Source organism: Nycticebus coucang, chromosome 9 (assembly GCF_027406575.1).
Source record: "Nycticebus coucang isolate mNycCou1 chromosome 9, mNycCou1.pri, whole genome shotgun sequence".
In the NCBI taxonomy this organism is placed as follows: domain Eukaryota; kingdom Metazoa; phylum Chordata; class Mammalia; order Primates; family Lorisidae; genus Nycticebus; species Nycticebus coucang.
The window spans coordinates 47374709-47400880 of NC_069788.1; the positions used below are offsets into that span (position 1 = coordinate 47374709).

General features: G+C 50.8%; 1 protein-coding gene across 3 annotated transcripts in view; it reads left to right on the forward strand.

The window, feature by feature from the left end:
* The first annotated feature begins 114 nt into the window (after window positions 1–114).
* TNXB (tenascin XB) overlaps window positions 115–26172 on the forward strand; it is a 68260-nt gene continuing 42202 nt past the window's right edge. For 2 of the 3 annotated variants that reach the window (XM_053601353.1, XM_053601354.1), the window contains exons 1-7: window positions 115–5660; window positions 15254–15664; window positions 16017–17855; window positions 18265–18380; window positions 23060–23216; window positions 23393–23656; window positions 24504–25238. In XM_053601353.1, coding sequence (XP_053457328.1) covers window positions 15262–15664; window positions 16017–17855; window positions 18265–18380; window positions 23060–23216; window positions 23393–23656; window positions 24504–25238 — 3514 coding nt within the window. In that variant the 5' untranslated portion in view covers window positions 115–5660; window positions 15254–15261. The remainder of the gene's footprint in view (window positions 5661–15253; window positions 15665–16016; window positions 17856–18264; window positions 18381–23059; window positions 23217–23392; window positions 23657–24503; window positions 25239–26172) is intronic. The other variant, XM_053601355.1, reaches the window with a different exon arrangement.

The window sequence follows — 26172 nt, forward strand, 5'->3', positions numbered from 1 at the left end:
CCTTTCTGGCTCATGATGGGGAGTTCGGGGGAAAGTGTCTTTGATAGGGCCAGCATCAAAACTAAAGCAAATAAGATATAGCTGGCTCTGGCGTGGGGTGGGTATGGGATTATAGACCTTACGTCATCCCCTTGCCCCTACCCCTGCAGTGCTAGAGTATGTCTTTGTCTAGCAGTGATGTTCCATGGCTTGACAGACCAGAGGATACAGATCCCTGGAATGTGTCTGAGTAAACAGGAAGGATGGGGTGCCCCCACGCCCTTTGGGGTGAGCAGCCTCTGGGTCCCCTGCTCTCTAACAGGTTCAGCCTTCTCTTGCTTTCCAGGATGAGCAGCTCAAACAAACAACAGGAACTAGAGCCAGAGGGCTCAAAGCCCAGGAGGGAGGGGCTGTGATGGAGAAGGGAATGATATTTGGGAAGAAAGGGGGGATGTTACAGGATATCCTCATAGCCCTAAACTGGAGGAGACTGAGACTTGAAAGTCAGATAAAAAAGACAAAAGTGGGTCAGGCAGAAAAGACTAGGCATTCTAATTAGAAGGAAAAGGAGTGGAATACAGTAAGGGATCAAGTCGCAGCCCAACTTGGTGGGATCCCCCTCCAGCTGCTCCTGTCCAGCAGTGCCTCAGGCCCAACCCTGCAGTAGTGTCCTGGGTCAGCTGGAGGGTGTGCGCTGGGCCTAGGCTCAGTGCCCAGATGACTGGACAGGGGCTGCCTGGGCCGTAAGCCCAGGCCTAAAGGAGGGAGGAAGAACCTCACGTGTCCCGCCAGGCAACATCCTCCCCTCACCCCAGCCATTACTGTGTTTGGGGTAAAAACAGAATGAGTAACTATGGCAACCTGGAACTGGGGCTCCCAGGAACTAGACCTCTCTTCCCTCCAGAGGGCAGCCCTGGCTCCTCAGCCATGCTTCCCGTCCCAAGGTCCCTCAAGCCTCATCCAGCCCTATGCAGGCAGAGAATGCAATGAGGGCAAAGATTTTGGAAGCAGGTCACATGAGCCGGGTTCCCTGCCGTGCCTTTTATTATTAGATGTCCTTAAACACTCTGAGCCTTTGTTTCCTCATCTGTAAGATGGGATACTCCTACCTACTCAGGACTGATGTGAGGATGAAAGATGATGTTCTCAGTGCCTGGTCCATGGTAGATACATACTTTTCCTCATCCCTTGCTCCTTTCTCTCCCCATTTACATCGTCTTTTTCCCGCCTATTCCTTTATCCCATCTGAGATCATTGCCATTTCATTACACTGTTTTTTTTTTGTTATTTTTTTTGTGGTTTTTCTATTTTTGGCCGGGGCTGGGTTTGAACCCGCCACCTCTGGCATATGGGACCGGCGCCCTACACCTTGAGCCACAGGCACCGCCCTACACTGTTGCTCTTTCTCATTCCTGACCACAGTTCAAGAAAGTACTTGAAGTGTTCAGACTGTGGGCCCTGGGTTGGGACGTGCTGCACCTCTTCTCAGTGTCAAGGGACAGTGTCAAGGCACTCTTTCATAAACTACGCATCAGAACTCTCTTGGCTGAGGGAGTGGAGCGACAAGAAGGATTGAGAGCAACAGAAAGAGTAGGTGTACCATGAGGGATGAAGGAAGGTCAGACTTGGGGCTACTTCCCTCCAGACCCATGTGGATCTGTCTTCCTTGGGCTACACCCCTCTGCAAGTCCCCTCAGCATGCCAGGCCACTGTCGCACCTGCACTTCATTGGCCCCTTCCTGTACCAGGCCCTCTTCCTCTACCTGTTCTGCTTTCCTCCCTCAGGATCCCCTCCTTTTCTCCATCCTCTGTGACCTCATTGTGCCTCCCTCCCTCTCTGTTCTCTAGATGTCTTTCCTGCCTTTTTTTGCCCTCTACCCCGCTGAGTTATCTCCATCTCTTTTTGACCCTTTGTCTGTAGTTCATTTTGTTTCCTGTTTCTTTTGTACTTTTTCCTCTCCATGTCCTGCTTCTCTTTTTCCTTTGTTTTTTCCTCTGTCTTCTCATCTCCTGCTGCTGGCCCTGTGCTTACCTCTTCCCTTTCCTGTGTCACCTCCTCTCTATTGCTCTTCCCACACCTTTGTCCACATCCCTTGCCCTTTTCCATTGCTTCCTCTCTGCTCCCCCGCTTGACTCTGCTCCTCCTCCTTCCTCCCCCCTTCTCCCTTTTACTTCCCCACTCCAATTCTCTGTCCTCTTCCCAGCTGTGGGGGCCGGGACTGGGGAGCCTAACGTTTGCCTCATCGTTCTGCTATGGCTTCTGGATACAGCACATCTGGATTCCGGGGCCCAGATGTGTGGTTGCCACAGCGACCTCAGTCCCTCTGGTAAATACAGGCGCCCACCCACCCCAGAGCAGAGAACAAAACAATTGTGTGACTTTCTTTTGTCACGAGATAGAAATGTCCTTCCTCCTCCCTTTTCCCCACACCCATGTCTTCAGGCAAAGGAAGTTTTAAGGGTCCAAACCCTTTCTGTGGCTCCCTTGCCCCTGTTCAGCCTTAGCCTCTTAGTTCTCACCCCTCTTTCATCTCATGCTTTGTTTTTCCTTTCCATGTTCCTCATCTTCACCCCAATTCTCAATATAGAAGGTTGACCACCCCTCCCCCATCTGATGTGGTTTCTTCTAATGGAAGCTACGCAATAACTGGATGCAGAAAGAAGTTTCAGAAATCCAGATTCTCCACTCTTCCTTCTCCAAGTCCCTCAAGAAAGCTGCTTCATTTGTCTCTGCACTGTCTTAAATCCTTTCCTTTCCCAGAGCTTTTGGTGGGTGAGGGGAGCAAATACAGGCTCTGAAACCCCAAAACCTGAGTAAAACCCACTTTCACCACTCCTAGCAAAGTTCCTTGGACAAGCCACTTAATGTCTGTGAGCCTTTGTTTCCTCGAGCACAAAGTGGGATTAGTGCCTGCACCCTATAGGAAAGTGCTTTGTAAACGGAAGCCCTGCACAAGTGTTTTCTATCTTCCCTCTCTCTGGGACTATTTCCTTGGATTGCAGCCTCTGGATTCTATCCCTTACCCTCTTTATCCTTCAGGTTGTTGCCCTCATTTGCCCTTGCTCTTCTGTGTCTTCCTTCTCTTCTCCCTCTCCTTCCCTTTCCATCTTTTCTATATCTTTGATGGCTTCTGAGGTCAGAACAGGAACTTGGATAATACTTCAAGGATGGAGGCTCAGATGTGAAGACCCCTGAACTGAGGATCCAGAAAACAGCCAGAGCACAGGGCAGTTCCTGACAACACTGTAACCCTTCTACCCACCACCTGGGATACCTCAGTGAAGCCAACCCCAGCTCCGGCCACCGGGTGTCCCTGCCTTTATGTCTGGACTCCTTCCTCTTTCCCCATCCTTCTCTCCCATGCCTCATCATCAATATTGACCAGCATTTACTGGGCATATGTGCTATGTGAAGCTTGGCACTTTCCTGATGAAATGGAACATGTATAAGACATGACCTTCTCTGAGAGTCTGAAAATGAGGGGAGGAATCAAAGTTTAAACAATAATTATTTCAGAACCTGGAACTGTGTCAAGCTTCCAGTGGCTTCCACAAATGCCTTGTAAGTTTGTAAACATGAGATCCCACATTCCTCTCTGAGACCCCAACAGTGGGCCACTGTTGGAAACATTGAATTCCAGGGCCATTCTTCTGGCTGCACACTGAGCCAAATATTCTTATGGTGACCATACTTCCTAAATAACAAAGACATAGGGCATAGGAAACAGACCTGTGGAACAGAAATCCAATGGTGTCATAAAAAAATCTATACTTTGTGAAGTCTGCTTTTTCTGTAATGCTTTTTCCAGACCCTCTCTTACCTTTTCCTCCTCTGAGCCCCCACTACACCCCCTGCCAGGAGATCTGAGAGAAGCTGCTACCTACTCCTGGTTCTGGGGACTTCAGGCCAAGGCAGAGGAAGGAAGCTGAGCCCAGCTCTGTCCAAGATGCTGACTTCATCCTCCCCATCAAAGCCAGGAAAAAACAGCCACACACACCCAGACAAATGGACACACACGGGGACACCCACGCGAGTGCCTATGTGTGCCTTTGCCTTCGGCCACATGGAACTAACTGAGCATCTGGCCACAGCCACATGCCCCAAGGACACCAGCACATTTGCAACTGTGAGGATCTGACCTGGTGTGCAGACACCTGTGCCACAACCCATATGGCAGAATCAGGCACATGCAGCTCTTTCACAAAGTCTCTTTCTCTATCACCTGTGACTTGGCCAAGCTGCACCTCAGTGGTAAGGTTTGCAGTGGGATAGAGAGAACTCTGTCTTCGGTGTGGAGCTGGAGGTGGGTTGCCCCACAGCTTGGATATTTCTCTTCTTGGCAAAGTCTCTTTTCACCCCCTCATCAGGGCAGCACATGAAGAAATGAGGCCAAGGAAATACCCAGCAGACTCATGTGGGTGTGTCTGCCTCCCTGTCCATCCTGTGCTCTGGTTGTCAGCCCTTGGTCTGCCTGAGACCAGAGGCAGAGTGCCCTTTTCCTCCCGTCCCTATTTCTCTGCCCAGCCTGCTCCAGTTTCCCTGCAGCACCCAGGCATTAGCCGCTTTCTGCTTTTCACCACATCATCCTCCATTCTTGCACTGCAGCCCCATATTTATCTCCTACTTCTAGCCCTTTCATCTCTAAACCTCCCTCTTAACCTCAGGCTTTCTTCCCACATCTCCCCTGAACCCCAACTTCCTTGCCAAGGCTTATATCCAGGTGTTCAGCCAAGCCCTTGCCTAGCCAGTGCCCAAGCCTCACCTGCCATTTCTCTAGGAATTCGCTGGGGTGGGAGAATGAAAAGTGGGTAGTGATCCCGAGTTGAGAGCAGGAGAGGGACTGATCATAGTACAGTCAGCTCAGGGATGGGGCAAGCAGGCAAGTGGAGAAGATAGAGGAAGAAGCAGTGGTACTGGAGTAGGGCAGTGACTTGGAGTCCCAGAGTTGGAGAGAGAGGTTACCTCCTGCCTCCTGCCCCCAATCTCTGTGCACTGCCAGGGGAGAATTGGCAGAAGGATTGAAGGAGCCAGCACTGAGCAACAGACATGGGGCCGGATCCAGAGATCAGAACTAAAGCAGTGGCTGGGAAGAGGTGGGAGGGGAAGGAGGGGGAGCAGGCTGGCCATGAGGAAGGATGTAGGCTGAGAGGCGAACATTGGGGTGGAGAGAAGGGGCAATAAGTGGGGAAATGACAGGTAAAAGAGAAATGGCAGGAAGGGTGGGCAAAAACTAGGGTGGGAGTTAAAAATGGGACAGGGAAAGGACGGAAGAGGTAAGACCAGGGATGAGGGGGTGAGATTAGGTTATGGTAGGACTCAGTGACCCTAGACAGACAGGGAGGGGCCTGGGGTGGTGGCAGGAGGAAAGGAGGGGTGGCATGTGGGAGGGCCTAGGAGCAGTGGGAGGACCGGCCCTATCTCCGCTCCCCTCCCTGACCTCATGCTGGTCCTCCCCTTCTCCTCCTCCTGCTCTCTGCACACTCCCTCCTTCTCACTGTCGCTGCCGAGATCAACAGCCGGCTGGTCGTGACTCATTGAGCCCCTGTTGCAGGGGACAAGCAAGGGGGGCATCCACGGAACCAAAGGTTGCCAAGGGGATCCACCCTGCCCTGCCCTGAGACACCCCACTTCCAGGGGACAGAACAGGTGCAGAGGCACTGCAGCCACCCCCAGTGCTCAGGTAAGAAACAGTTCCTCTCGGAGGAGCGGGAAGAAGCAAGGGATTTCTCTCTCATCCCTCACACCCCAGGTGAAGGTTTAGCAGGAGAGTTCTCAGGAGTGCTTCCCTGGGCAGGGGCTCGCTTCAGTGAAGGACAGGGAAAATAGGAGTACGCACTGGAGACCGGACTCCTTATGAAAGTGTGTCTGGGAGGGGGCGGTGGGTGGGGTGGAGGATGGGAATGCCAAGGTTTGGATAGGATGCAGACACCTAAGAGAGGCTGGGAACAAACCTACAGACTCTGGAAGGCAAGTAGAGGAACCAAAGGGTGGTGGTTATTTGTCACTGGTGTGGTGAGGTGGGGGGCTGGTTGCGGGGCATGAGACTGAGCTAGGTGAGGTGGGGGGTTGGTGGGGGGACATGAGACTGAGCTAGGGGCCAGCTGAACCTCGGGAGGAAGGTGGTGGTGGATCCCAAGTGCTAGGGCTGGAGCAGCTGAGCACAGCTTTGGGAGGTGCCCAAAGGGAGCTTCTTTGGGCATCCAATGGGGACTTTCTGGATGGCAGCGTGTGAGTTGGTGAGTTACAGGGAGAGGCCTTGGGGGGGAGGGGGTCTCTTTAGGAAATGCTGAAACAAGGCAGAGTCAGAGTTCTCAGGTCTGGTAAGGGTACAGAGCCTCCAGAGAGGATCCTAAAACTTGTTCTTGGCCAGAGCTCTGCACCCATGACTCACAGTTCAGCAGGGCTAGGATGGCTGAGAGTTGCCCCCTGAGGCACAGGGACTCCATCCCTCTTCTAGGCTCCCTCTGCTTCTGTCTGTCTAAAACTTTCCCCTCCCAATACATGTGACACACCCCGGGTGGGGCGAGTGAACCCCTTATCTCGCCTGGAAAGAATTTAATGGCTTAGAAACAACTGGAAGTGGAACTGAGAGGAACTACTGGGAAGCCACTCGGAAACACCACAGCTGCTGTCTGCCCCACCCCTGCTTCCCTGGCCCTCCCTCCAAATCCTTGGGGTCCAAAAAGCACCTCAATTCCTCAAACTTTCTTCTGCTCCAGTCCTGGACACTTGGTACAGGACCAGAACCCGTCTTCCTGCCTCTTACTGTCCCCCTGAAATGCCTTGACCTTTTTCCACTCAGGGTCCAGATATCCTTTGTTTTAATTTTTCCATTACCCCAGCTACTAGCTCCCCAGAATAAGGGGCATCTGAATCCCTCAACTTTTCCCTTTCCTGGCATCCCTTTCCCATCTGTTTCCAACCCAATGTCTGAGACCCTCATATTCCCTCCCTACTCTCACACTCCTAGAATCCTTCTACCTTTATCTGTCATTGCCAGATTCAACTGGGGGTATAGTAGGTAGGGGCAGAGGGAGGCATGGTGGTGGGACCAGAGCACCTATCTTTGGAACATCCCACATGGAAGCCAGCCTCTCTCCCCACCCCTTGGGACCTACAGTCCCTGATGAGCAAAGTGTCAAAGTTGGCCACGACACTGAATACCCAGGAAGCTGAGTCACAGTTTGGGAAGATGCCCCCCATTCCTGCCAGCCCTCCAACTGTGGGGAGTGTGCCAAAAGGGTGGGGCTGCATCCCCCCCTCCACACACATAGAACTGCAGAAAGGTGTGCCAGACATAGCACTAGGAGGGGATCTTGAGGGGGAGACACAAAAGAAACCCAAATTCTTTGCTTGCCTAGAATTGAGAGAAGAGTGGAATTCTTTAAGGAGTTGGAAGAGGGGAGCTGGAGTGGGGGAAGACGGGGAAGGGTGGGGGATTGTAAAGAAGCTCTGGGAGTATGATCTATGGATGCTGCTTCTCTCTTCTCAACTACTCTCACCACCTTGCCAGAGAAGCTGGTGGGCTCTCTTTGCTCCTTCCTGCTGCAAAGACCCTCTCTCCTTCCCTCTATCACACAGGGAAAGATGAGGGACCCAACTATTTGAGGAGGGGTACTGGACAACTCCCAGAGGCCTTCAGGGGTGCAGGAAAGTACAACAGGGGATAGGACCATGTATCTGCTGCTCTCCACTTGGGAAGGACTTCCTGTTTGGTTCCCTTCACGTCAGCTACCCTCTGAGCCAATGAGAAATGAGTTTTCTTAGGCATCACCCAATGACTGGATGCGGAGGAAACCTGAAGGGGAGATTGGGTGCATGTTTGTGCACATGCACGTGTATCTATGTACAGGTGGATTCATATTTGTATTTGTGGATGAACACATGTACATGTATTTATGTATGCGCGTACTTCTATGGTGTAGGAGTGATCTGCATGGCCCTAGACACAGAGGTGACAAGATTTGAGGGTACGCTAGAATCTATCTTTTACCCCAGGATATACTCCAAGCTGGGAGAAGGGCTGGGACACAGGAAAGGGCAACTGTCTGCCTAGGATTTCTTGGATGGGGTGCTTCTCAGTGTGGAAACACTCTTTCCCTGTTGTCCAGCTTCACCTCCATCTCTTGCTGGCTGGTAGCAGAGTGTGATGGATGGTAGCCCTGAAAACTCCTTTTTCTCTGATCCACAGGAAAAGAGTAGGGAGCCAGGAAATGTGTGTGTGTTGGGTGGTGTGTCCCTCCATGCTCACCAGTCAGCATTTCCACCCCCACGCCCACCTGCCTGCTCTCTCTAGCCTCTCTTGTCTGGAAGAGCTGGCCACCTGCCAACATCTCTCCTCAACTCTTTGCCTGGGCTGAATCCTGACCTGCTTCATCCACAGCCCTCTGATCTCACCCTGGGTACCCTACCACTTTCCTCTCAAAGCCTTGCTTCCCTACGCTCCCCAATTCTTGCCTCAATGAATTCCACAAACAACTTGGTAACCACCAACCAGATCAAGAAACAAGGTGCTCTCAGCACCCCAGAATTAACCCCCTTCTGGCCACTATCCCCTGCCAAGAGTATGACACTTCTAACTTGGAACACTATAGATTAATCTTGGTAGTCCTCAAACTTCATAATGTAGCATATTCTTTTACACATCTGGCTTCTATTGTTTAACTTCCTATTAGTAAGATCCATTCATACTAATGCATGTAATTGTAGTTCATGCCTACTTTATTTTATTTAACTGTATGAATAAATCACAATTTATTTAATCTATTCTACTGATGTGAAATGTTTGAGTAGTTCCCAGTTTGGGGCTATTATGAGTAGAACTGCTGTGTTGGGTATATTCCTAAAAGTGGAATTGTGGGGTTGTAACGTTTACATATGTCCAGCCTTAGTAAATGTAGTAGAGTCTGCCAAACAGTTTCCAAAGTACTTGTACCTTCTGGTCTGCCAAGATCCACCCCAGCCTGGTCTCTGACTCTGCCTCTGCCCTGGCTGCTATGTCTGACCAACTTCCAGCTTCAGACACTGTCCGTGGTCCTAGCCCTGACCTTGGTCCTGCCTTTGGTTCCAGCCTTAATGCTAGTCCTGGGCTTAAATTGGACTTTTAATTTATTCATATAGTCAGTATTTATTGAGCATCTATTTGTGCCAGATGCAAGGATACAGCAGCCAAGAACAACAACAGCAACTACAAAACAGATGCCTGTCCCCATGGACTTTACAGTCTAGTGGGCAAGACTGAAAGTAGACAATAAAGTAATAAAATAATCTCACCGTATGTTTATTTATATATGATCACAAATTGTTATAATTGTAATGAGTGAGAATTACATGATGCTGTGATATGACATGGTAAGGTGACCTGACCTGGTCAGGAAAGCTTCCCTGAGGAAGTGATGAGGGGCTGTGACCTGAAAAATGAGGAAGTCAAGAGAGAAGAGTGTTACACAAAGAGGGAACAGCATCTACATAGGTCTAGCATTGAGAAGGAGCACTAAGTGTATGATGGGCTTAAAGGTGCTGGAGGAGAAGGAGGGAGGGAATATTACAGCAGATGGGAGAGGTGGGAGAGGTCAGTGGGGCCATATGAATATCAACAGGGCTATTTGGAAGGGAGATACTGAAGAGTTTTTTTTGTTTTTTGTTGTTGTTGTTTTGAGAGAGTCTTACTATGTCACCCTCAGCAGAGTTCTGTGGTGTCACAGCTCACAGCAACCTCAAACTCCTGGGCTTAAGCGATTCTCTTGCCTCAGCCTCCCAAGTAGCTGGGACTACAGGAACCCGCCACAATGCTGGCTATTTTTTGTTGCAGTTGTCATTGTTGTTTAGCTGGCCTGGGCTGGGTTCAAACCTCCAGGCTCGGTGTATGTGGCCAGCGCCGTAACCACTTGCTATGGGCGCCAAGCCAATATTGAAGAGTTTTAAGGAAAAGAGGGACATCCTGCTTGCCTTTGTGATATTGTAGAGGCAAGAGAGGAAGCAGAGGAACCAGCCAGGAGGCAATTGCCGCTGTCAAGCAAAAGAGAGATGGTAGCTTGACTAGAACTATGCTAAGAGGGAGAGAAGAAATAAAGAAAATATGGTGGCATTGTAAGGACTGTTAGGCTTACAGCTTGTAAAACTAGATAAATAGGCTCAGTGCCTCTGGCACAAGTGGCTAAGGCACCAGCCACATAACACCTGAGCTGGCGGGTTTGAATCCAGCCTGGGCCTGCCAAACAACAATGAAGGCTGCAACCAACAAATAGCTGGACGTTGTGGTGGGTGCCTGTGGTCCCAGCTACTTGGGAGGTGGAGGCAGGAGAATCGCTTGAGCCCAGAAGTTGGAGGTTGCTGTGAGCTGTGATGTCATAGCACTCTACCCAAGAAGACAGCTTGAGACTCTGTCTCAAAAAAAAAAAACTATATAGTGAGGGTCTGACCTGCGAGGAATGCTGGGAGGGATTGGGGGTCAGTTTCAAACATTGAATTTGAGGTGCCTGAGGGGAAATATCAAGCAGCCAGGCAGATATATTGCTGCAGAGTTAGGAAGAGATAGTGGGGCTGATTTTACAAATTAATGTACAATTTGTTGTTGATTAAAATCATGAGTCTAGATAAAAGGACTAGGTGGGCAACTAGAGCAGTAGGTCTGAACTCTGCAGCAACATTACAATCATCTGGGGAGTTTTTAAAAATACTAACCAAAATGTGGTTCCTCAGTCATTCTAACCACATTTCAAGTGTTAATATTCACATGTCTCTCTTGGCTATCATATTGGACAGGATGGACATGGAATTATTTAAAATGGAAGGTGTATCTAGTGATTTTGAGAAGTCAAGTAAGATGAAGATGAATGATTCTTAGATTTTGTGACACTGAGGCTAGTGGGACACTTTAGAGACAGCTGTTTGGTGGGTTGAAGGAGGATAGGGAAGCCGGATGGTAGCGGATTGAGGTAGGCTTGGGTTATGGGGAAATGGCAACAGCAAGTACAGATAAACAACTGATAAATTGGCCATGAAGTAAAGGAAAGAGCTATATAGTGACTGGAGGTGATATAAGATCGGGTAATTGTTTATGGAGGGTTTTGAGGTTTTGTTTTTTTTTTAAAACAAAGTCTTACTTTGTCACTCTCAGTAGAGTGCTGTGGCATCATAGCTGACAGCAATCTCAAACTCTCGGGCTCAAGTGATCCTCTTTTTTTGAGACAGAGCCTCAAGCTGTCGTCCTGGGTAGAGTACTGTGGCATCACAGCTCACAGCAACCTCCAACTTCTGGGCTTAAGTGATTCTCCTTCCTCTGCCTCCCAAGTAGCTGGGATTACAGGCACCTGCCACAACACCCAGCTATTTTTTGGTTGCAGCCATCATTGTTGTTTGGTGGGCCCAGGCTGGATTTGAACCCTCTAGCTCAGGTGTATGTGGCTGGCGCCTTAGCCGCTTGAGCCACAGGCACCCAGCCTCAAGTGATCCTCTTGCCTCAGTCTCTCAACCAGCTGGGACTACAGGCTCCTGCCACAACACCCAACTATTTTTAGAGACTGGGTCTCACTCTTGCTCAGGCTGGTCTCCAACTTCTGAGCTCAGGCAATCCACCTGCCTCAGCCTCCCAGAGGGCTAAGATTATAGGCATGAGCCACTGCACCCGGGCTTATTGAGACTTTTTTAAGGTTTAGCTTTCATGCAGTGAAATGTACAGATCTTAAGTGTACCGCTCAATTAATTTTGAATACATATACATATACATATATTTAACCACCACCCAGATCAAAATATTTCCATAAATTTCTCCTGTGGCTCCTCTCAGTCAGTACTGTTTCTAAACGTAATTCTATCCTATCTTCCAAAAGCAAAGGTTTGCTCTGCTTGTTTTTGAAGCTTATATAAATGGCATCATCCAGAGTGTTTGCTCTCTGTTTCTGGTTTATTTTGATTTATTATGTTCATGCAATCCATCCATGTTATTGCATGTAGCAACAGGAATTTTTTCACTGCTGTATAGTATTCCATTGTTTGACTCTGCCACAATTTATTTATACATTCTACTATCAGTGGTCACTTGAGTTGTTTTCAGTTTTGGCTAATATGAATACATCTAACTAACATTATTGTATAGCCTTTTGGAGGATATATGCAACATTTCTATTGGATATTTACCAAGAAGTAGAATCACTGGGTTATAGGAATTGTTATAATGTGCTCTAATGGATACTACTGAACAGTTATCAAAGTATTTGCACAGATATATGCTCTCAACTTGCAGCTGAGGGTTCCAGTTGCTTTATATCCTTGCCAATATTGAGAAATGACAGCCCATTTAATTTTAGACATTCTCATGTATATTTAGTGACATCTCATTGTGGTTTTAACATCTCATTGTGCATTTCCTTGAAAATGTGGTAAAAACCTTTTCATAGGCTTATTGGACTTCTGGATATATTCTTTTCTGGAGTACCTGTTTAAGTCTTTTGCCAATTAAAGTTCCTGACTTTTTTTTTTCTGAGACAGAGTGTCACTATGTCACCCTCAGTAGACTGCCATGGCGTTATAGCTCACAGCAACCTCAAACTCTTGCGATTATCTTGCCTCAGCCTCCCAGGTATCTGGGACTACAGGCCCCCACCATAATGCCCGGCTATGTTGTTGTTGTTTTAGCTGGCCTGGGCTGGGTTTGAACCTGCCAGCCTGGGCGTGTGTGGCCGGCACCCTAACCACTGAGCTACAGGCACTGAGCCAGTTTCCTGACTTCGGCTTGTTTTATAGAATTCTTTATTTTACGTTTTATTTTCATTTATTTTTTTTTGAGACAGAATCTCAAGCTGTTGCCCTGGGTAGAGTGCTATGAAATCACAGCTCACAGCAACCTCCAACTCTTGGGCTTAAGCGATTCTCTTGTCTCCGCCTCCCAAGTAGCTGGGACTACAGGCACCCGCCACAATGCCAGCTATTTTTTGGTTGCAGTTGTCATTGTTGTTTGGTGACCCAGGCTGGATTCGAACCCACCAGCTGCCGTGTATGTGGCTGGCGCCCTAGCCGCTTGAGCTACAGGCACAGGTTTTATTTTAGGTTTTAATCCTTTCTCTGTGTGTGTGTGTGCATGCATATACACACGTGTGCATGTATCTCACGTATGTTTTCCCACTCTGTGGCTTGCCTTATTATTCCCTTAATGGTGTCATTTGATGACCAGAAGTTGTCAGTTCTAATGAGGTCTTATATATAAATCTCTTTTTTATAGTTAGATTTTGTGTATGTCCCATTTAAGAAATCTTCATTTACTCCAAAGTCATAAATATTTCCTCTTATTTTTTCTTCTGCAAGATATTCATATGAAAACTATTGCTTTACCTCATATTTACTTATTTATTTATTTATTTTGAGATGGAGTCTCACTATTTCACCCTTGGTAGAGTGCTGTGGCGTCACAGCTCGTAGCAACCTCAAACTCTTGGGCTTAAGCGATTTTCTTGCCTCAGCCTCCCAAGTAGCTGGGACTACAGGTGCCCACCATAGCGCCTGGCTATTTTCTTGTTGTAGTTGTCATTATTGGTTAACTTCCCCATATAGATTTTTTTTTTATTTTTGAGACAGAGTCTTACTGTGTCCCTCGGTAGAGTGCCATTGCGACTCAGCTCACAGCAACCTCAAACTCTTGGGCTTATGCAATTCTCTTGCCTCAGCCTCCCAAGTAGCTGGGACTACAGGCACCTGCCACAACACCTGTCTATTTTTTTTTGTTGTAGTTGTCATGGTTGTTTGGCAGGCCCATGCGAGGTTCAAACCTGCCAGCCCCAGTATATGTGGCCAGCGCCCTAGCCACTAGCTACAAGCGCCGAATGCCATGTAGATTTTTAATTGGCCTAGCACAATTGACTGAAAAGACTATCCTCTCTCCTCTCAATTGCAATATCACCTTTGTCACTAATTTGATGACCACAGATGCATGGGTCTGTCTCTGGACACTATTGTGTTCCATCTGTCTATCCTTGCACTTTATCATAAGTCTTAATATTTGATCAAGTAAGTGCTGAGGAAGTCTTTTTTCAATAGAAGATATTTGAGCTCATATGAAAGCTACTGGGTAGCCGGGTGGCGGATGCCTGTAGTCCCAGGTACTTGGGAGGCTGAGGCAAGAGAATTGCTTGAGCCTAAGAGTTTGAGGTTGCTGTGAGCTGTGATGTCACAGCACTCTACCCGGGGGACAGCTTGAGACTCTGTCTCAAAAAAAAAAAAAAGAAATCTGATGGGAAGGATCTAGTTGAGAGTGAGGGGCTGAATAAAAGAAAGAGAGAAGATAATTACTCCTTAAGGTTTCTTAGAAGAAAATAGAAGTGGGGATCCAGGCGCTTGGGGAAGGATTGGCCTTAGATACTCATCCACTAATTCATTCAAAATAGATGTGTTGGATAGCACATTTATCCAAAAGTTTATATGCCAGGCACAGGGATACAGCAGTGCCAGGACAGATGAGGTGCCTATTTCTCATGGATCTCCCATTCTTGTAGTGGGAGAAAGATAATAAACAAGTAAACACACACAGATAAGTCAGGCAACAGTAAATGCCGTGAAGAACAGGATTTTGTGATAGAGAGTAATGGGTGACTGCTCCAGGGGCATAAGGCAATCTTCTTGATGACATGTGAGTTAAGATTGGACAAAGAAGGAGCCAGCCTTTAAGTGAAGAGCATCTCAGAGGGAATATACCATACAAAGAAAGCCCTGGAGGCTACTGTGACCTTGTAGTGCTTGTGAGAAAAACGAAGACCAGTGTGGAGGCCAGGCACGGTGGCTCATGCCTGTAATCCTAGCACTCTGGGAGGCCAAGGCAGGTGGATTGCCTGAGCTCACGAGTTCCAGACCAGCCTGGCTACAGCGAGACCCTGTCTCTAAAATACCCAGGCATTGTAGCAGGCACCTGTAGTCCCAGCTACTTGGGAGGCTGAGGCAAGAGAATCCCTTGAGCCCAAAAGTTTGAAGTTCCTGTGAGCTATGACGTCACAGCACTTTAATGAGAGCGATAAAGTGAGACTCTGTCTCAAAAAAAAAGAAAAAAAAGCAGTGTGGGGGCAACATAGTAAAAAACAGTAACCAACTGATATCAGAGAGATAGAGAACAGATCACCCCAGAGAGGATATCCTTTAGGGTTGGGCTGAATGTGAATTTTTACATACATACCAGTTGGATAGATTAGTGGTGGGTAATGGGATTGTGGGTGGGGGTTGGAGAAGAAGGGGTCCATTTTGTCGCCTTCTTTTCAAAGCTGCTCTCACACCTGCCCTCTCTCCCTACAGCCTCCTGAATGATGCCAGCCCTATATCCTCTAACCTCCAGTTTGGCCCTCCTGGTGCTACTGGGCACAGCCAGAACAGGCCCCTTCTCTTCACGGTCCAATGTGACACTCATGGCCCCACGGCCCCCTCCTCAGCCAGGGGGCCACACAATGGGGACAGGAGGAGGAAATCCCTCTTCTCAGCTTTATGAGCACACAATGGAAGGAGGGGAGAAGCAGGTGGTATTCACCCACCGCATTAACCTGCCCCCTTCCACTGGCTGTGGCTGCCCCCCTGGCACTGAGCCCCCTGTCCCTGCTTCAGAGGTACAGGCCCTGAGAATCCGGCTAGAGATCCTGGAGGAGCTGGTGAAGGGGCTGAAGGAACAGTGCACTGGGGGATGTTGCCCTGCTGCTGCCCAGGCTGGCACAGGTAAGCAGGTGATCACAGGAAAGGGTACAGAAGAAGAGGCAGGCACAGAGGTGGGTTATGGTGGGGTGGGCATCGCTAATCCCTAAAGAACCTTGGTATGAATTAGCAAAGGCACCCCTTCCTCTTCCGTAGGAATGGTGGGTGCAGCCCAGAGACAGCTTGGAGAGCAGAACTGGGCTAGATGTCAACCTAAACATATTCTAGGGCCTTGAGAGTCGTGTAATAAGCAGATGGGAGCAACATGGCCATATGAAATGAAGCTGGCCCTGCAGGAGGGGCTGACCCATGGGACCACAGGGCTCAGCCTCTCTCCCACTGAGAGACTGAGGAGTGCCTCTCCCTTCCACTCCAGGTCAGACAGATGTGCGTAGCCTCTGCAGCCTTCATGGTGTGTTTGACCTGAGCCGCTGTGCCTGTTCCTGTGAGCCAGGCTGGGATGGGCCCACCTGCTCAGACCCCAAAGATGCTGGATTGTCCCCCTCTTCCCAACCCTCAGCCTCCGGGTCCTGCCCCGATGACTGCAATGATCAGGGTCGTTGTGTCCGTGGTCGCTGCGTGTGCTTCCCTGGCTACACCGGCCCCAGCTGTGGCTGGCCTTCTTGTCCCGGGGACTGCCAAGGTCGCGGGCGTTGCGTGCAGGGTGTGTGCGTGTGCCGAGCTGGTTTCTCAGGAGATGACTGCGGCCAGCGCTCCTGCCCTCGGGGCTGCAGCCAGAAAGGACGCTGCGAGGACGGACGTTGCGTGTGCGACCCCGGTTACACTGGTGAAGACTGTGGGGTGAGGAGCTGCCCTCGTGGTTGCAACCAGAGGGGGCGTTGCGAGAATGGGCGCTGCGTATGCAACTCCGGCTACACTGGTGAGGACTGTGGGGTGAGGAGCTGTCCCCGGGGCTGCAGCCAGAGGGGGCGTTGCGAGAATGGGCGCTGCGTCTGTGACCCCGGCTACACCGGCGAGGACTGCGGCGTGCGGAGCTGCCCCTGGGACTGTGGCGAGGGCGGGCGCTGCGTGGACGGCCGTTGCGTGTGCTGGCCCGGGTACGCGGGCGAGGACTGCAGCACGAGGACTTGCCCGCGCGACTGCCGGGGCCGAGGGCGCTGCGAGGACGGCGAATGCATCTGTGACGCGGGCTACAGCGGGGATGACTGTGGCGTGCGCAGCTGTCCTGGAGAATGCAACCAAAGGGGACGCTGTGAGGACGGCCGCTGCGTGTGCTGGCCCGGGTATACCGGGCCCGACTGCGGCGCGCGCGCCTGCCCACGCGACTGTAGAGGCCGCGGGCGCTGCGAGAACGGCGTGTGTGTCTGCAACACGGGCTACAGCGGCGAGGACTGCGGCGTGCGCAACTGTCCAGGAGACTGTCGGGGCCGGGGCCGCTGCGAGAATGGGCGCTGCGTGTGTTGGCCTGGGTACACAGGCAGGGACTGCAGCACACGCGCCTGCCCTGGTGACTGCCGCGGGCGAGGGCGCTGCGTGGATGGCCGCTGCATGTGCAACCCAGGCTTCACTGGCGAGGACTGTGGGAGCCGTCGGTGTCCAGGAGACTGCCGTGGGCACGGCCGCTGTGAAGATGGAGTGTGCGTGTGTGATGCGGGCTACTCAGGCGAGGACTGTGGCGCGCGAAGCTGCCCTGGGGATTGCCGAGGCCGCGGCCAGTGCCTGGACGGGCGCTGCGTGTGCGACGAGGACTACTCTGGCGAGGATTGCAGTGTGAGGCGGTGCCCGCGGGACTGCAGCCAGCATGGCGTGTGCCAGGATGGTGTGTGTATCTGTTGGGAGGGCTACGCAGGCGAGGACTGTAGCATCCGCTCCTGCCCCTCTAACTGCCACGGTCGCGGCCGCTGTGAGGAAGGGCGCTGCGTGTGCGACCCAGGCTATACGGGCCCTGCCTGTGCCACTCGCACATGCCCGGCTGATTGCCGGGGTCGTGGGCGCTGTGTGCAGGGTGTGTGCATGTGCCACGCGGGCTATGGCGGTGAGGACTGCGGGCAAGAAGAGCCTCCTGCCAGCGCCTGCCCTGGGGGCTGTGGGCCTCGGGAACTGTGCCAGGCAGGCCAGTGTGTGTGTGTAGAGGGATTTCGAGGTCCTGACTGTGCCATCCAGACATGCCCAGGAGACTGCCGTGGCAGGGGAGAGTGTCGCCAGGGCAGCTGTATCTGCCAAGAAGGCTACGCTGGGGAGGACTGTGGGGAAGGTGAGCTGGGCGCCTACCCCAATATGCTGGGTCAGGAACTGGGGTTTGGGGAACAGGCCCAAGGACCTGAAAAAAGAGTGGAGGGAAATCTGTATAGGTGGGGTGTCAGTGAGAGGAGCCAGTGTCCACCAAGGGCAGCAGAACCATGGGAGTATGCTGGCCATAGGACTGGCCTTCAGATCTCTGAAGAGCAGGCAGAGTGCCCCTTTCATTGGATGTAGGGAGATTCTGTGTTCCTGGAGATGGTGGGGCCGTAAAGGAGACACAAGTACTGTTCAGGCCTCTGTCAGCTTCTCCCCACCCGCAGAGAGGAGGGGGAGCTGGGATGAAAAAAGAAGTCTGTGATGTTGGGGATGGGAGATGGTTGCCTTGGGCTAACCAGCTTTTTCTGCCCCTTTCTTTTGGGCAGAGATGCCAGCCATTGAGGGCATGAGGATGCACCTTCTGGAGGAGACGACCGTTCGGACAGAGTGGACCCGGGTCCCTGGCCCTGTGGATGCCTATGAAATTCAGTTCATCCCCACGGTGAGGGAGATGCCAAACTCCAAGAGAGGGCTGAGTGGGCAGGACTGGGGGGTGCTCACTTCCTGCAGAAAGTTTCATATAATCAGTGGTTGAGTCCAGGTGGCTGTGTTCCTGAAGCTGCTGTAAAGGCCTTCTCCTGGGAATGAAGGCACCTGCAGCAACTCCAGCAAGTGTTGGTCCTGTGTGGTTGAAACACTCTGGTGACAGTGAGCTCAGTACTTCCTGAGGCAGTTCAATCCATTTTTGGTCATCACTGTGAGTCAGTTCTTTTTGTTGTTGCTGAATCCAAATCTGCCCCCATCCTAACATCTGTCCATTGATCCCGTCTGGGAATTCACCAGCAAGTAGAACTTTTTTTGCTTTCCCTGTTTCCTACACCACAGCCCTTCAGGAATTTGGAAACATCAGCCATAACATCACCCTTCATTCCCCAGGCAAAACACCCTGGTGTCTTCATCCTTTCTCCTAATTCTTTGTTCTCTGAATTCTTTACCTCCTGTGCCTCCTGCTTTTTAAATACCCCCTCTCCCCACCAAAAAACAAGTAGGGGTAGAAAGGAGCACACTGGCTAATTCTGGAGTCATTGGCACATATTAACTTGTCATCACATAAACTGTCAGGTGTTTTGGTAATATTTGGTTTTTGAAAGTAACTTTTTATTATGAAAGTGACATAGGCCCAGTGCAAAAAAATTAGAAAATACAGACATGCAAGGGGAAAAAATGGAAGGAAGGAAGAGAGGAAAAAAGGAAGACAACATTCAACTGTATACACTTTTTCAGCCTAAATATAGGCCTTTGCATTTGGCTCTGTTCAATATTATCCTTTTTGGTTTGGGCCAAGCTGTCTAGGCTGTTGCAATAATTTTGAGTCTGTGAACTTGTTCTCCCACATCCATGTTATCAACACATTGCAAAGCATTTTTTCTCTGTCTCCCTCCAACTTACTCTTAAAACATTAGGAGGGCACCCTAAGGACAAAGCCCTGTGGCCTTTCATTAGTGACCTCCCTTTATGCAGAGCTGGCTTTTAGGATATGGCCGTTTCCCCAATTCTAAATCATCTGACATTTTCTCCATCTAACTCATATTTTCCTCAATCATCCCACTAATGCCATAGTGTGTGGGCCATGCTACTCTCATCTTCATCAGCCTAGCCAGGACTCTAGAAAAATACATACATTCCTGGACCTAAAGCCTCAGAAGGCACTAGGACAGACAGGGACAGCTCAGAAGTGCTGTCCATCATCCTCATAACACCTTGCCTGATCTTCCCATTATACCCTCAGGCCAGACCTCTTCCGTGTTCTGTCTCTCCTTATTTTTTAGCCAAAGCAGAGGCATAAATCCCTACTTTGCGGTGCAACCAAGATAACTTGGATTTTTTCTTCTGTTTAAACATTTTTTGTTGTTGTTATAAAAATAATTTAATCACGAGACAAAAATTTGGCAACTGGAGAAAAGAAAAACAATTCTTGGCTGCTTCACACTAAAACAAGCACTGCGAACATTATAAAGTGTTTCTCCCACTCTCTTCTTCTTTGTGTATATTATTTATATAGCTCTAATCTTGACAGGGTGGGACTTTTAAAAGAAACTTTCCTAAGAAAGTTCACGGAAAGAAGAATTAAAATAAACACTTGAGATAAGAGTAGTTTTCAGGGCAGCAGTTATCTTCTGCTCTAAGTAAATAAATATAAACTCATCCTTGGGTGTTCTCAAGGGTGCTGCTTTCAGTTGAACCTTGAAGCTTCCTCACCCAAAGCCAGGTATGCCACTGGCTTATGCCAGACTTGGCCCTGTTCTCAGCTCATCTGCCATGCTCTGTACCTTTTACCTTACTTAGTGCTCTGTCCATGACTGTTGGCATGGAGTATATTCAGTAGCTGGCTGTCTGCCAGCTGCTGCCATATTCCCAGAAGCACTTATTTCTCAAAGCCCAAACTCTACTACTCTTGACCAAAGGACACACCTAGTTACTAGAATTATTTCCAGAATGCAGAAAGGAATGTTCCTCCTCTCCCTGCATATATAGCATTGATATTCTGACTCAGTGGTTCTCAAAGTGTATTCCTTGGATCTGCAGTGTCAGCATCACTTGGGAGCTTGTTAGAAATGCAAATTGTCAGACTCTACACCCAGATCTACTAGGCAGAAGGTCTGGGGGTGAAGCCCAGCAGCTGGTGTTGCAACAAGCCCTCCAAATGATTCTGGTGCACCTCAAGCTTGAGGACCACTACTTTGAGAAATGCCGTTTTGGCTCGGCACCTGTGGCTCAAGCGGCTAAGGAGCCAGCTACATACACTTGAGCTGGCGGGTTCGAATCCAGCCCAGGCCCACCAAACAACGACAGCTGCAACCAAAAATTAGCCAGGCATTGTGGCGGATGCCTGTAGTCCCTGCTACTTGGGAGGCAGAGGCAGGAGAATCGCTTGAGCCCAGGAGTTGGAGGTTGCTGTGAGCTGTGATGCCACAGCACTCTACCCAGGGCAACAGCTTGAGTCTCCGTTTAAAAAAAATAATAATAATAAATGTTGCCGTTTTGAAAATGCTAGCTCCTCTATGAATGTGAGAGAAAGCATGGGGAAACTGAAGGAGATAAGCCCTTGAATCAGAAAGAGATGCAGGTTTTCCTTGCCTTGAAACGAGGGCTAGGTCAAGTGTTCATTGAGACATAAGACCATGCAGCCTCAGAAGTGTTTTTCCTTGGGTCTAGTCTAAAAAGGGAGTTGAGGGTGAGGGAAGCTCCAGGGAACAGCCAAGGTATAGTCCTCTATCTGGAGCCACAAGGCTGATACTGAGAATAATGAAAAAAACTCTCCAAGAACAAAGTCTGTGAAGCAGCCAAGCTTTACCCAAGGGGCAGAGCCAGGTGCCAACACCTGGCTGGAGAGCCTGCCCCAGACCAGTAAATGGTGCTGGGAGACAGGGATTAGGCTAGCAGACTTTCAAGGGACTGTTCCCATATGAATTTCAGGAGGAGCCAAGGTGTCTAAAGGATATATATGTTTATATAGGTTGGTCTGAAGGGAGAAGGAGAACTCTGGCGATAGGCTTGCCTTGCCGAAAGAACCAGACATCATCAGATGGCATCCAAGGTGTTGGGGAGAGGCACTGTGGTAACAAAAAGGGAGAGAGGGGGACACAACTACAAGAGGGACTCTACCTAGCAAATGCAAATATTGTAACCTAGTTGTTTATACTCCTCATATAAACCTGAAATTGAAAAGGGTAGGAGAGAGATGGAGACACAGAGAATGAACAAGTAAATTTCAGGACGCATGAGGATTTCATAGCTCTTGAGTTGAGACCAAATCAAGGCTTCCCAGGCCTGGGTACCCTAAGGTAGGGTGAATAGGAGAAGGATAAGGGTCCTGCATGCCAGGAATCTTTTTGGACCAGAAAGCTAACAAAGTTTTACTTCGCCCTCAACCCAGAAATCTCTACGTGGCCTTCTCATCTGGTTTTATACTTTGGTATTTACTGTGTTGATTTCTCCACAGTTCTCTTGGTTCAAGAGAGTACCTTCTGAAAGTTCCAATCCTACTTGGCTGAATGAAGGTTTCCCCATCAGGGCCAACATAGCTAAGCAGAACAGAGTGTCCTTAGAGGCTGTCCTAGCTGGAGAGCCCAGTGAAATGTGCTGTTAGAATGCTCACAGATGTCCAGTTCCTCCTGTTTCCCCAGCAGTTGGCATTTCAGGACACCCTGCCTGGAGCATCGGCCCTGCCGATTTCCTCCAGAACCACCACACATAATCACAATACCTTAAATGTGCACTTGGAGGAGGGCCATTTTCTTGCAGGCATTTGCTACACATGGAGATTTGTGCAAGTATCTAATAAAACTTAAGGTGTATACATACATTTAGGTACTCGAGTTTAAGCTACCTAAGGACAGGGACCCTATCTTTTAATTCTCTGTCCCCAATGCCCAGCATTATGCCAGATAGAAAATCAGCAATCAGGAAACATTTTTGTGGAAATTTGAGAAGTAGGGGCTTGTTTTGAGGAGCCTACAAGCCTGCTGAAGAGACAAAAAAAGTCCCTAAAGGGAAACGTTTGATGCAGGTCACACTCAAACTACACAGCTGCGGGCGGGCATCTGCCAGGAGGTTCAGGCCGAGGCAGATGCTTTCAGGAGGAAGTGAGACTTGAAGGGGCATCCCTAATTTACTTCTTATGTTCTCAAAGGAATGAGCTTAGGATAAGCCTCCTCAAGCCCAGTTAGTCTGGGGGAAAGTCTGAGGGCAAATCCTGGTGCATGTCAGATGGAATTCTCGCAGATGAACAGAGAGTGCCCATGAGAAAGGATTCTAAGGTCACACTGCCAGAGCTTAAATTTCTGCCACATTCTTGGTGTCAGTGACTTTGGCAAGATACTTGTCCTTCTGTGTCGGTTTCCTCAGATGTGAATAGGACTAATAGGACCTATCTCATAGGGTTGTGGGAATTAAGTGAGTTCATATATATAAATTACCCAGAACAGTGGCTAGCATGCAATAAGTGCCCTCAGGGTGTTTGCTGTTACTGGTTTCCTCCCCATCTTGTATAAGGCCAAGTTCTATAAAGTCCCATGCTGACACTGTTTGGACTGGAGAAAGAAGAGGTAAAGAGGGACAAAAACGTAGCAGGGGCCAGAGTATCAGCCACTGACCCACCTGGTGCTCGCTCTCTCACAGACAGAGGGGGCGAGTCCCCCATTCACAGCACGGGTGCCTAGCTCTACCTCAGCCTATGACCAGAGAGGACTGGCCCCTGGCCAAGAGTACCAGGTCACTGTCCGTGCCCTTCAAGGGACCAGCTGGGGCCCTCCTGCCTCCAAGACCATCACCACTAGTAAGAGTTGGGACTGTGGGGGTGGGATTGTGTGTGGATACCTGGATTGGAGAGGGAATCTGCCCTCCAGGAGGAGGGAGGGGGAGGGACTGGATTGTGGGTAGGCTCTTGGAAGGACAGCTGATGACTTAAGAACAAGACATCCATGTGAGTCCTCCTCTTTCTAACCTGACTAGTGATCGATGGTCCCCAGGACCTCCGAGTGGTGGCTGTGACACCAACTACACTGGAGCTCAACTGGCTGCGTCCTCAGGCTGAGGTGGACCGATTTGTGGTGTCCTATGTCAGTGCTGGCAACCAGAGGGTGCGTCTGGAAGTGCCCCCTGAAGCAGATGGAACATTACTGACTGACTTGATGCCAGGCGTGGAGTATGTGGTGACTGTCACAGCAGAGAGGGGCCGGGCAGTCAGCTACCCGACTTCTGTCAGGGCCAACACAGGTATGGCTGGTTAGAGGTTAGGGAAGGGCCCTGGTTTCCAAGATATGGAGCCCCCTCCTCAGGAGCCCAGGCCTAGCACCCACAGGCTCCTCTGAATGCATTTGGCAGGGTGTCTGGCAATCTCGAAGCACCTGCTGGGGCCCTTGCTCTGTCCTGAAGGCAGTTTGCAGGTTTGACTATGGGAAGAACTGGCCCAGGGAAAGAAGCAGTGAATAGGAGATAAGGAGATGCTGTCTGATCCACTCAGATAAAGGAGGTTCTTCTTTTTTTTTGGCCGGGGCTGGGTCTGAACCCACCACCTCCGGCATATGGGACCGGCATCCTACTCCTTGAGCCACAGGTGCCACCCATAAGGAGGTTCTTATCTCAATTTAAGTACAACAACAGGCCATGTACTGACAGATCTTTTGGGGACTGCAATTAGGCAGGCCAAAGATCATCTGTCCCGCTGACATTAGGATTGATTGGTATTGCTGGAAGTTGGGTCTCACAGCAGGAATTTTCCACTAACCCTCAAGGTTTCTTAACAGATGTCTGAATCTTTCCTTTCTTTTCCTGTGACAGGGGGATGCCCACCTTGCTGTAGCTCACGTTCTCTACCCACTCCCCTTTCTCTCCTTCAGATACAGGGCCCAACCCGCTGGCTTCTCTCTTCTTTCTAGGGCACCAACAGTGGTGGGCTTGGAGGGGGTAAGGGGGGGTTTCCAGGACACTGACTTCATTTCTCGTGTTTCTCTTTCCAGGTGGGACTGGGGCACAGGGATAGAGGGAGGGGCTGCCGTGGGGAGAAGCGCAGGGGGAGCTGCCACTGATCTGTTCTCCCCTTCCCCTTTTTCACCCCTGCCAGCACCAGGCCACTACAGTTACCCGGAGGTGCGCCCCCCAGCCCCACCCCCCAAGCCCCGGCCTCGGCCGGCCCCGCGGCCCCCACAGCTCCCTCGGCCCTCGCGGCCTGCAGAGGAGGGGTCGGAGCCCCGGGCCCCCGGGCCCAGCCTGCCCCAACCCCAGCGGCGGATGTGGGGCAACCTGACCTCCGAGCTGGGCCGCTTCCGCGGCACGGTGCAGGACCTGGAGCGCCACCTGCGGGCTCACAGCTACCCTCTGCGGGCCAACCAGACTTACTCGTCGGTGGCGCGCCACATCCATGAATACTTGCAGCGGCGTCTGGCGGCCGCCGCCCCCGCCGGCCCCCCTGCCCCCAAGCCCGGTCGCCCACGCCCCACCGCCAACCCTGATCCAAGCACCAGGAAACGGGACTCCAACCAGGGCATCTATGGCCTCTCGCCGGAAGGCGTCGACCGGGTGGCTGAGCCCCGCCACCCCAAGCCCGAGGTGCTGGGCAGTTCCGCCGACGGCGCGCTCCTTGTGTCTCTGGACGGGCTCCGCGGCCAGTTCGAGCGCGTGGTGCTGCGCTGGCGGCCCCAGCCGCCCGCAGAGGGCCCTGGCGGTGAGCTGGCCGTGCCGGGCACCATGCGCACCGTCAGCCTTCCTGACCTCAGACCCGGTACCACCTACCACGTGGAGGTCCACGGGGTGCGGGCGGGGCAGACGTCCAAGTCCTACGCCTTCATCACCACCACAGGTAGCGTGGGCTGGGGCTCTGGGACCACCCATCCTCTGTCCAGCCACACCTGCCGTCGGAGTGCCATGAGTTCTTCCCGCTGCCTCACCCCTCAGACTGCTGTGCCCCACCACACCCGTCTACCTTCAGGCCCTAACTGGCCCAAGCTGCAGGGAACCCCCACAACAAATCACGCCCTTCTGTGTCCCTAGAAGCCATTCCCACGGGCCTGGCATCATCCTGTGGATACCTGTGGCCAAGGCAGCCTCATATTTGGGATTCCCAGGACACTTCTGTCAGGATTGCTGTTCTCGGCAATGAAGGGGCATTGGTGGGGATGGGGCACTTGCAAAGCTTCACTGGACCAGTTTGAATGTGTGGGGACTGAAACCAGCAATTCCCACTCTGACACATTGTGGTGAGGGTGGTCAGTGGTTACTATTTTCCACAATTTGTCCTTCACCTTGAAGGGCACATCGGAACTGCTTGGAGATGACTTTGAAGCCATCAGGCAGCATGTAGGGGGTGAAACCACTGCTTCTTGAGCTGCCTTTTCAGACCTCCTGGCTCGTTTTACACTGGTCTCTCCCACAGGAACAATGCTCAGGCTTGGGGAAAGAGCTCTGTGGCTGCTGTGGGGAGGGTGGTGGACCTCTTCTTTCCCCACAGGGCCCAGATGCCACCTGACCTGGACGTCTGCCCCCCACACCCTCTTTTTCCTCTCTCTCACTACCCACTTTCCTCTTGCATCCTCCCTTCCTAACACCACTGTCTCCTCCTTTCTTCCAGGCTTTCACTGCAGCACTAATGGAAGCCACCCGACCACCATGCAGTGGGGAGGTGGATGTGTGTGGGGAGGGACATGGATGTCTCTGGGAACTGGAAGTCATAGAAGCCTTGTGCAGGGAGTGATAGCAGGCTTAATGAATTTTACTTATTACCTGCCCTGTCTGTT